This window comes from Condylura cristata, unplaced genomic scaffold (assembly GCF_000260355.1).
Source record: "Condylura cristata isolate star-nosed mole 26May11 unplaced genomic scaffold, ConCri1.0 scaffold00012, whole genome shotgun sequence".
Taxonomy (NCBI): Eukaryota; Metazoa; Chordata; class Mammalia; order Eulipotyphla; family Talpidae; genus Condylura; species Condylura cristata.
The window spans coordinates 14,758,508-14,771,007 of record NW_004567113.1 but is presented as its reverse complement, the minus strand read 5'-3'; the positions used below and the strand labels follow the sequence as shown (position 1 = coordinate 14,771,007).

At 33.7% G+C, this 12,500-nt stretch overlaps 1 protein-coding gene across 2 annotated transcripts in view; it reads left to right on the top strand.

The window, feature by feature from the left end:
• The window catches only part of LOC101626479 (chromosome unknown open reading frame, human C4orf22), a 467,695-nt gene that overhangs the window by 317,119 nt on the left and 138,076 nt on the right, over positions 1 to 12,500 (top strand). Inside the window, exon 5 of one of the 2 annotated variants that reach the window (XM_004681185.1) lies at positions 8,540 to 8,564. The exons of the other annotated variant lie outside the window; for it this stretch is intronic. Coding sequence (XP_004681242.1) covers positions 8,540 to 8,564 — 25 coding nt within the window. The remainder of the gene's footprint in view (positions 1 to 8,539; positions 8,565 to 12,500) is intronic. 2 annotated transcript variants of the gene reach the window in all.

Genomic DNA, 12,500 nt, shown 5'->3' with positions numbered 1-12,500 from the left:
CCCCCTGCATCTCTGGCCTGTACCCTACTTCTTGTATGTATAAATAAATAAATCTTTAAAAAACATGACATGTTAAATTAGTATCAGGTATACATGTATACCTGAAGTTCAATATGTGTACGTACACATATACACAACACACACATAAATAGTAAAATGCTCACCACAATGTCTAGTAACCTGTGTTGCCATACACCATTAAAATTTTTTTTATAATGAGAACATTTAAAAACTATTCCCCCAGCAACTTTTAAATATACAATATTATTATTAATATTGTCACCATACTGTATATTACATCTTTATGATTTATTCCTTTTATAACTGGAAATTTTATCTTTTTATCTCCATCACCCATTTCAAACACACATCTTCCACCTCTGGTTACCAACAGTCTGCCTTCTTTTTGTAAATTATGTTTATTTGCTCATATAAATTAGAGTATGCTGTATTTGTCTTTCTCTTTCTGACTTATTTCACTGAGCATAATGTACCTGATCAGGGTCCATCCATGTAGTCACAAATGCAATATTTCATTTTCTCCATGGCTAACTACTATTCCATTATGCATACATTATATACTCAAGCATGCTCACATTATGACATACACACAGATATTCAGGTTGTTTTCCATAATGTTGGCTTTTGTAAATAGTGCCATATTAATAACAATGGTTGGTATGTTTATATTTCTATTTATAATTTTTTGGGTATTCTTCATACATTTTTACATATTAACTGAGCCAATTTACAGTTCTACCAAAAGGGCCCAAGAATTCCTTTTACCCTCTATGTCCGAACCAGTGTTAGTTATTTCTTGTCTTTTTAAAAACTGCTATTTTATTAGGTTTGAAGTGATACTTTTTGATTTGCATTTTCTTGATGACTAATGATGCTGAATATCTTTTCATGTACTTGTACTTTGTAAAAAATGCATATTCAAATATGCTGCCCATTTATTGATCAGATTTTTGCTATTGAGTTGTAGATGCTATTTATATATTTTAGATATTGTCTTTATCAAATATATAATTTGTAAATATTTTCTATGATATAATACCTTTTTTTCATTTTGCTTGTTATTTCTTTTGTTGTGCAAAATCTTTTTAGTTCCACTTGTTTACTTTTTCTTTCATTGCCTTTGCTTTTGTAGTCAGATCCAAAATATCATTTTTTATACCTGCCTTTTCAAGTATCAGGAGCAGACCAAATTTACTCACCTTCTATCAATGCAGAGATAAATTTATATCTGCTTAGAAATATAGGTATTTGGTATATAATCATTTATATATATATATATATATTAGTTATAATATTGAATTGTAATGTTAATATGCCCCAATTCTTTCCTTTTATCCAATGAATTAAATTGAATAGCATCCATTATTTGTTTTCCACCAATAAAAAATTTTTGGCACATTATCCTCATCTTCTCAGCTCCTATTACTATTCAATTCAGCTAGTAACAAATGATAAAGTGTAAGACAGACATTTTGTTCCTTCATAAGTGATAGACTGTGACTATAAGCGTCTAGAACTAATGTGATGGTCTTATGGTTTGGGGATTATTACTTGCTCTACATTGTTTTTCAGTCAGCCTATCTACCTTTCATTGTGTGCTATAAGGTAGCACCTACAGCTCCTGCCACAATTTCAGCTAACATAGAAAAGAGTAATACAGAGACATGATATTTATATTTAAGACAATGACTAAAAGTTGTTAATTCTCACCATATTTATAGTCTAGTCAAATTGTCATTAACTATTCATTAATATTTGTAAACAAGAAATGATTTAAAATTTAATGATGAAATAATGACTATTCAATTTTATGTATATATTCAATTTTATGTATTTACTAATTCATATGTAGGCTTTTTTCCATCTGTAGTTAGCCATATTTTATGTTTTGACTATTAGTCTCTGTTTAATTGTTATATTTTCAAATTTAGGTCATCATTTCAGGGACTGAAATTAGCATATACTCTGCTAAGTTTCATCCAATCATTCTGTGTCCTAGACTACAATGAAAAATAAGAAATAATTTAAAATTTAACTAAAAGAAACACCAGAATAGTGAAAAAAAACTATCAGTGCAAATAAGTTTGTACAAAAGTTTTAAAATATTGGATTTATGAGAATTTTGGAGAATATTTTGAAAAATATTGGGCATCCAAGTAAAACAATTTTGTCTGGGATGCAAATTCATAAACAAAATGGTTGTATGAAGTGAGAAAGGCATGAGTCTTTGTTTGTTTCGGTATTATTTTTAACACATTGAAATGTTCCAGTAAGTGATTTGAATTGCAATTTGGGAAACGACTGGGTCAACAAAATAAATATGACAATTTGATGCCATTTGAGGATATTGGCATTTTATAAAAGAAAATTGTCTTGCAGAGTAGATGGTGGTTCTGGCTCAGATTGCATCTCTTTTTCTCCTTTTCCACCCTGGCTGGAGATCATTGCCACCAATTTCAAAGCTCTCTGTTGCCAGTTCCAACACCGTGGGAATAATTTAAAAGGCACATAAATTAAATGTTTCAGGGAACAGAGGCTTCTATAACTATTTAGGATGTAAGGATATACAGGTAAATAAGAGGGGGAACATATAATTTGGAAATTTTCCCGATTATTTTAAAATAATCATTATAAGTTCATCAGTGCTTCCATGTTGTACACACTGTTAGGTCATGATCATCCAGGTGCTACTTGAATATTTCTAAAACCAGGTAATATAATCCCTTAGGTGTCCTTAACTTGAGGTTATATATAGATGACATAGGAGTAACTAAATGATTTGAGGCATTAGATAGTACCTTGAAATTGTATGCAAGCTTTTGGAAATGTGGGTTAGTTTTCATATATTAATAAAATTCTCTTAGTTGCTGTTGTCCTCAAAAGATCTCAACACCACAGCAGAGATAGCTGATTGCATTTTCAAGTAATAATAGTAATTTCTACTTCTCTATCTCAAAAAAAAATGTTTCTTGGGATGATAGAGAATAGGTCTAGTCCCCAGATCTAGCTATATTCTTTAACATAGAACAAATTATTTACTATTTTTGTCTGAACTCTCCTTTACCTTAAACACCCTTATTTTCATAAACATTTATTTTGTGATGACTGGTTGTCCCATCATCATGCTGACTCTCTTTAACACTCCAAATTTGATATCTTATTACTTCTTACAGGGTGGTTCATAAACTGAAATTTTCAAGTATGTTTTAAAGAGGGTGAGTCCTTCTCCTACTCTCATGAGAATTCTTTTGTTAATCTTGAAGAACTTGGAGTGTGCTAGGAACAATTAACAGTTTTAAAGTGATACTTGAAAAAAGCTAGGGATATAGCAGAGTTCAAGCAAAAGAGATATATGCAATATTAATAGACTAAACAAAGATAGGGTTCTACAGTTTGCATAACACTCATAATAGTAGATTGTTTGAGATTTAATCTTCAAGTAGACTTCACAAAGAGTAAAAAGGATAGCCAACAGAATCTTGCACATTACAGCCCTAACTATAATCTGCTGATAACAAATTAAGATGTTTTCAAGGACTGAGAAGAAAATGATTATGGTTTATTGTTCATCCAATAACTACAAGGGAACTTTAAGTTAACAAGGTTGTACATTGATTTTCTATAACCCAGACTATTTGAGATATTTTATCTGACTCAAACATTTAGATTTCATAGTTGAGTAGACAAGATAATTGAATAAGCTACCCAACTTATACAGGACAGAAGTATAATTTAAACAGAGGGAATAGAATAGATGTAGTGGTTGAGTAACTTAAGTTGCCAAGCCACAATAAAATACTAATTCATAGAATCACTTAGTGAGTCAATATAATACAGTGATGTAGTACTTGGGCTCTGAATCTTACTTACCTTTCCACCTATAGCTGTGTTATTCCAGACAAGCCACTGAAGCTCTGTGCTTTTATGTTCTCTGTGGAATGTGATAATAACACGCTTCATATAATTTCTTTGAGGCATGAGAAGTAGCTATTACTTTTGCCCAACATTCATCTCGCCCTTCTCATCACAAGATCTTAGTGCCCTAGCTTCTTAGTGTTCTAGCTTCTCCTCAACTTTTTACCTGTGTTAATGAGATGAAGCATGTGACTTAGCCTGGCCAGGTTATATTCACCTTCAGCTTGCTCTGTGATTGGGTAAAGGACAATGATGTCCTTTTGTTCAAAAGTGACACAATAAGAATTTTGTTGAAATTCTTTTCTACTGGACTAGAAACTAGAAGAATTTAGGGGTGAAACAGCTCAGGGCAATCTTGCTGTGAAGAGCTTGAAAAATAAAGTAGCATGGCAGGAGAACAAAACCAAGGTAGAAACCAGCGGGGATATTAGACCCTGAAATTTACAGTTTTGGAAACATCACTCCCTTTATAATTTCAGTTATTTGGACCAACAAAACCTCCACTTGGGTGGGTGGTGATTCAGCTTACATCAGTTTGGTTGGATCTTCTGACATCTGAAACAGAAAATTAATTACATGAGTTTTTAATACTAACATGATTATGTTCAGGAATTTAACACGTATATTCATGATATTCTAGATAACTAGTCTGTTGAAGTCACATAATTATCTCTTTTAATCCTTAAAAGTTTGTGAGGCAGGGCACATTAGTTATCTATAGCTGCATAACAAATTATACAATGCTTACATTTTTCTGTTTCATAGAAAGTATTTCTGTAAAACAGGAATTTGGAAATATTTTATTGATGTGGTCCAAACCTATGGTCCGTCAAAAAGTTTCAGTCAAATGTCATTTGGGACTACAGATATCCAAAGGCTTGAACAGGGTTAAAGGAAATACTTTCAGAGCCAAGAGTGAGTGATTTCATACAGCAAGACAGAAGCTCCACAACTTTTATGATTCAGTATCAGAAGTGACATGACATCACACAGTGTCATGTTGGCTATATAAACTGGCTTTATTCAAAGTAAGAGGTGATGATGGAAAGGTGTCCATACCAGGAGTTAGGGACCACTCAGGGTCCTCTTCAAGCCTGGCTAAGCACGTAGGCTCGATTACTGCCTTCATTTTATAGAAGAGTAAGTAAATTAATACGTAAAAATTAAAGTACTTTGGCCAGGGTCACATAGTGAGTATATGATGAACTGAAACTTGGGATTGGCCACTTTTATTTCAGAGCCTGCTTGCTTAATCACCATACAATGATTTTTTAGTTAACTGTATCAAAGTTTCCCATTATTACTTAATTTTAATGTATTAAGATATGAATATAAAATGTATGTAGTATTTGTCTATCACTTTAATACTGATATATGTATTTCTTTTAAAATTATAACAACTATTAATAAGACTTCAATGGGTCTTATGGGTCTTTTGAAAATAAATTTAGTGTATATTGTATTGGTAGGAGCACCATCTTAGGGTCAGCTTTCAGGGAGTAGAGCCAGGCCTACAAGAGTAAAGAAGTCCCACAGATGGCAATATGCACACACCTTACTTGCAAAGAAACAAATTGTAAGCAACATAAAAAAAAATAACACCACAAAGAGATCTTCTCTTATTTTAACATTTAATATTTCATCTTTTTTCCTCCTTTCTTCATGGTTTAAATGGCATGTCTTTCCTCATCCTTTCATATTGATTTTTTTTTTGACCAACAGTATATTTAGAAGGCATTGTCAAGTTCATAAAGAATTGAATGATTTTGTAAGTTCCTTTATGCTCTGCTGTACAGATGCCATGTTCCATATTATAGGTAAATGCATTGTGATTTATAAAGAATATAAGTTGTATCAAACAATTTCATTAAAAATTTATTTTAGTGGAATCAGTTTGGTTGATATGTTCTTCCAGATTTAGGTATCTTTTTTTTTTTTTCCAGAGAGAAATATGTGAATACCTAGTTTCAAAAAGGAAACCTTGTTATTTTTTTATTATTATTGTGGCTTTATAATTTCCTATTTGCTTGTCATCTGGCAGTTTTTCTTTTCTGCTCTAATATTCTTATACTTGTTAAATGTTACCTGCTGAAAACAAAAGGTTTTGCTTTTGTGGATATTATATGTGATATCCGCCTCCCCACCTTTACCAATGGTAACAGGCCCAGAAAAAGGGGAGGTTCCAGGTTCCCTGCCCTATCCAAGGGAGGGTAGAGCTGAGCAGAGAGAAGCTGGCAACGAGACTGAAGAGGAAGGAAGCAGGAAGGAGAGGCAGAAGGAGACCTGAGGGAGGCACATGGAGCAGAGAGACATGTAAACAAACTGCTTGCTTCTTCTTGGTCCTGGACTGAGGGAAACAGGTGTGGATGAGAGACCTGTAGGGAGGTTAACAATGGCAGGTTTAATCTGACTGTTTTTGACTCTTTTTTATGGTTTTCCACCACAAAGTGCTTTAGACTATGGCAGGCTTTTGGGCCTTGCTTTGGGCCAGTTGCTTTTGGGTGGGCTTTTTTTTTTTTTTTTAAGATTTATTTATTTATTCATATAGAGCTGGGGTACAGGCCAGAGATGCGGAGGGTGAGAGGATTCACCAGAGACAGAGTGGTGTGCAGAACAGGCAGATCGACGAAGTACACTGCTGAGGGGAGCAGCGGGCGGGCCAGGAGAGGTCTGCCTCGCCATGTGGATCTCCTCCGGAGCAGGCGGGAATTGAACTCATGCAGAAGTGGCTTAAGCTTCTTAGTGCTGTGCTTTAACCCGCTGCGCCACCAGGGAGGGCCCTTGGGTGGACTTTTACCCTTGAGGGGATGGGTATGTGCTTGATATAAAAACCTATATTCCTTGCCTTTTCTGTATTACTCATTAATTGTATTAAAGTTCCTTTCCATTGAAGTTCTTATATGTTGTCTTTGATGTGACAGATGACAGAACCTATGTAGAGTGGTCAGGTTTGGGGGTGCCCTTCTCCCTGTCCTGTAACAGTATCATATTTACTGTCCTTGAGCTAAGGTGTTCTCTTCCCCAGCAATTCTATAATTCTTTTAAATCTTTAGGATCCAACATTTCCTCTATATTTAGATGGCCATAATTTCAATTAATATTTTCTTCATCTCCGGCAACTCTCTGCTGGATTCATACATTAAATATCTCAAATATTTACTAAAACTAGTGATAATATGGAACTGTAGACTATGGCATCAACATCTTTCCCTTGAATAACAATACAATAGCAATGTTTATAGACAGAAGGAGTGAAACAGTAAATGTATGAGATGAGGCAGAAGTCTTGACCTGTGAGTTATAATTACAGATTTGCTCGTTGATGTCATGTGAATAGATATTTTCCCAGTGATTACTAGAATTAATTTTTTCTGCAATGTAACTTTTTTAAAAATTTAAAATATCTATAATTGGTTTCATCAATAGAAGAAAATATGCCTTACACCAAGACATAGTCAAAGTAATTCAGAGCAGTAAAATAATATTTTTTGAGGTACCCTTCTTGAACCTGGCAAAAACTCAATGCTCAGAGCCAAGCAGAACATAATAATGAAAAAAAAAAAAAAAAACCTTGTAAGTTTTAAGTACTTTTTTTCTTTTAATGTCCAAAAGGACTTCTACGTGTTTGCCATAAATCATATAATTTGCAATTGCTATTGTCTTTGGCTCTGACTTAACCAATAAACTACTTATTCTGCTTTCTAAAACACTCATGATAGACATGTGGCTAGTGAAATAGACCCTCTGTTTAGTGGGCTATGGTTTCTGCAGGAAGGACTATAGTATTTCTCCAGGCTATTTTAATGTCATGGTTTAAAAAGATAACTCTAGTGCTATTAAATCATAGTTTGTAGTAGAGGGAGGTAGGGAAGAGATATTAAGACCAAGGAAAACACTGCTGACCAAATTATTTTGGCTGTTTGATAGAACAGATACAGCAGATTAAAATGTGGTGATTTGCTATATACTGTGTACATAGTGCAGTCCAAGATGGCTTGACTTTCTGATTAATGAAACTGCAAAGAAAAACTGCCACCTATGTGCTTGTTTACTTTTCAAATAAGAAATACTTTAAAAACTAAAGTCTAATTATGGAACATAGTCCTCCTGTGAACATTAATAAAAGTTTGACCAAAACTAAATTATGCTTTCCGCAACCTTTTTAAAATCAAATGAAAAAACAACAAACCTCAACCAATTATAGTAACAGTGCTATGTAGGAGGTTTGCAAATATATGATACATTTTGACAGCTGTTTTTTACTGGAATCCTATCAAGACAATCACTAAAATATTTTGGAATGCTTAAAATGAGGGAATGCTAAATTTGTAACTGTCTCTCTGCCACCAGAGGCCCCAGAGTTTGACAGTGTTTTCTGGTTTGCTACAAAGCTACCATTTCTTGAAGTCAGCTACATTCTGGTAGCCAGATTCCTTACTGATTGATTCACTGCATTTATGTTGAATGTATGCTTCAAGGGTTCAGTTTTTATACCATCTGTACAAAGACATTGCCTTTCTGAAGAACTCATTCAATACAATGAATAAGTTAGATATTCAGAAATTGTCCTTATAAAATGAGTTTGATGACTAGAAAATAATAGTCTGAAACTTTCAAAACAAATGGCTGTAAAGGAAAAAAAAAATGAAAGCTTTCAGTGTTAGTTCTTTTCATTATCAAGAGTATCTTAAATAACAGTGAAGTCCGGATAATATCTTTTGATCTGTGAACCAAATGTTCTAGTGAATATTTTATAGTATAATACTAATGTGTTTAAGCTTAATTTTCCCTTTGCTGCTTTTTTAATTGTTGTGATGTGTGTGCTTTATTTACAATAAAATTAATCTGAATTTTATTTAAAGTCACCCTTTCCCTCTTTCCACTCCTGTTCTTTCTCTCTTGACTCCAACTTAGTGCCTTTGACTAAATCCAGTACAACCCAGTTGGGACCCAGATATTAGACCTATTTGGAAGCAGATGAGCCAGAATTTCCATCTGATTCACTCCTCTCCCACCATTGGCTTTTTGGACAGCACACAGACTAAGAGCAAGCTGAGGGAGCTCCAGGGAGCAATGACCACTAACAAGTAGCCGGCAGGAAATGCTCATTTTGCAGGACCATCAATTTTAGGCCCTTTTCATAGTGGATCCCTGAAGTGAGCAGTCAGAGCCTTAATACTAAGCACTATATGAGTAAAGGTCTAAAATATTTAAGTCACACACATAGACTCTGGCCCTAGTCTGACTCTACTTCATCGATGACTATATCTGCTGCCAACTTTCAATTTCCTGGTTATCAGATATACTACATCATTCCTTACCTATGTTTGTTTATATTGTTGCTTTGCTTCTGCCAGGAAAATACAGTTCCTCCCATATCATCGAAAACTCCCGTTACATCTAGTGGCTCCCAAACTTTGGTCTGTATCAAAATAATCTGGTGGGCTTGTTAAAATAGTTTCCTGATCACCTGATTCATTGGATCTGGGGTGAACCTTGGGAATTTCATGTTGAACAAATCCCTAAAGAATGCTGATACTGATAACCTAGTGATACACTTCTAGAATTACTGTTTCAAGTTTTAATTAAACATAGAACATGATGAGACAATGTAGTTTTCCCAACTCAAGTGTGAACTCTTTGCAGGCAAGGGAAGTGGTCTTATTTGTCTTTATATTTACTTTCAATACCTGACATTCAGAAAGAGGTGAATGCTGAAAAATAAAAGATTATTTACCTGTGAATTAGACAGCAACTAATTGAACTAGTTGGTATCTTGTTAGAATTATGAGTAAATCTGTTTGAAAATTTTCTCTCTTCTCTTTACTAACCATATAACTGCATAGTCTGTTGTGATCAGTTTCTTATGAGAAGTGTGAGTAGGGGGCTGGAAGGAGGAAGAGCAAGGCATAACAGATGATAAGAGGATGCATAATGGGACTCTGAAAAATGATTTTTCTGTAATGACTAGAAAGTCCTTGTTTATTAAAAGTGGTTTAGGGTCAGACAATATATTCTTGAATTTTCAAAGCTTTGTTGTTGGTTTTTTTTTTTTTTAGAATGGCTAAGTCTTTAAATTAAATGTGGTTGATGTAACATAAACATCTAGTACCTTTTATACCCTTTATCTGCTCTGCTCTGCTTGGACAATGCAAGTCCCTTGAGGGTTGCTGAAATATAGCACTTGAGTAACAATTAACATGTAATGTGAGGATATTTTTCCATCTGGAGATTTTACACATGTACACAGTAAAATACTAAAGGATTTTGATTATAGAGAATGTTAAATTCTAGGAAATATACATGAATAGTCCACTTTTGATAGAAATACACAATTGACTAGTGTTGGACATGTTTTGTGCAGTTATTTGGATATACCACTGAAACATGTTTTGTGGGCATGTTTTGTGAAGTTATTTGGATTAACCACTGAAATCCTGACAACTGGGAATAGTTTTGGAATAACTTAAGCTCCAAGAATAAGATGATTTTGCAATATATTTAGATGGGAGTTTGAGCAGTTAAAACTTTTAGAATGGATAAATGATTTCAATGAGACCTTAACCAACCCTGTTTACTTGAGATGTTATTAACTTGGGTAAAAGGGAATAATGATACAAAGTTACCTGGTGTATGAGTATTCAATGGTTTTGTTAATACTCTGATAAATTTTATAATAAGCATCCTTGTAATAGATGCTTAGTTTCTGACACTATCTCTGAATGAAAAATCAAACACTATTATTCATATATCATGTTTCAGTTGCTTAGGTATACATTTATTTTTCACATGGCTTAAAGATAAGAAAAAATATCTCTATGAGTATGAAAGATTAGCCCAAGAAAATAACTCTCCGTAGGCAAATTGAAACAAAATCCTGACTGCAAATCTAGAACTCACTAAATTTCAGCTAACTCCTCATTAGGCATTAAATCCACTAACTTGTTCATTTATTTTAAAGCTATATTACTTCTTTATTTCAGTCACCAGTTATCCAAGTATTGTGTTAGCATAAATCACTCACCTAAGAGTTAATTTGAAAAGAAAAAGAAAAAAGAAAACATACTTCCCTTACATATTCTATTTGTGATGTGTAGATAAAGTACATGCTAATATATCAATGAGTATTTTATTCCATTAATATTAATCAGATAAGGAGTAAGCTCAGATTATACAACAAATAATTTAGAGTGTACATGGCTATATTCTTTCCCCTGAAATTTAAATGATCTATGTCTTTCTTTGCCAATTCCTCTTGCTCCCTCTCACTAATTTTATGACTATGCTCAAAACTTAGCCTGCAAATTTTGTCTTTTTCCTGACTATGAATAAAATTTTAAACTGAAATTTCCAGCTGACCACTAATTTCGTTATTTTTCTAGAGAAAGGAAATATGTTATTTAACAAGTTTCCTTAATATAACAGATAAAATCCTAGTATGGTGAGACTGATAGTTTAATGAAGAGAGAGTGAAAGTAGCTTTCCTTTGCTATGTTTTCAAACCCTTTAATGTGTATGAGTTGACTTTAGAAAGAAAATGAATCTGGGAGTGAAGACCAGTGAGTGAAGTTTCCCAGGAGTTAAGTTGTGTTTTTATCTGTGCAAATGATCAATATAAACAATAGAGTCTCCCTGAAAAAAAGATGCTGAGACAATATTCCCTCACAATCTAAAATAATGAAAAATATTTGTGAAATGTATAAAATTATATTTATCAAAATGCGATCTTAGAAGCATAGCAGATGACAATGAGATTTATCAAAAATATAAACAATTTTGGCAAAAACCAGTTTACTCATTTCAGTGAGTAAATTGATGTTACTGTAACTTTATCTAGAAGTTTATATGGTCTTGTTATCACATAGAATTGTATGGGACTTATAATTCTTATCAGGTAATAATTTATTAGATAATTTTCTAGTATGAGTCACTAACTACATGTGAGAATTCAAGTGTAAAAATTAAATTAAAATTTAGCTCCTCAGTGACAGTATCAACCATTACCAAAAAATAAGAATTAATCTATGCTCACACTTTATTGATTTAGTAAAGCTCTTGTAAACATCAGGTAGAACTTTAAAGAAACATTATACCTTGGTTAATTTGGTCTGTCTTATAAGTAAGTTGAATTCTCTGGTTGAATTGTAGTAGGATTTATGCTTTTTTTTAGATTTATGTCATTTATTTATTTATGCATACAAGACCTGGGGTGTAGGCCAGAGTGGGGGATGCAGGGTCTGAGAGGTTTCACCAGAGACAGAGTGGGGAGCAGAACAGGCAGATCTACTGAAATACATTGCTGAAGGGAGCAGTGGGCAAGATAGGAATAGTCTGCTGTGCCAAGCGTGTCACCCTCCTGACCAGGAATTGAACCCTTGCTGCAGTAGCTGTGGATAGTGCTGAGAATCAGCCCCTTGTGCTACCAAGGAAGCCTAGTACTTATGCTTTTTTAATTAAATTATTTTTAAAAAAGATTTACTTATTGGCCCTCCCTGGTGGCGCAGCGGGTTAAAGCACTGCACTGAGAAGCTAAAGCCACTTCCGCATGAGTTCGATTCCCGCCT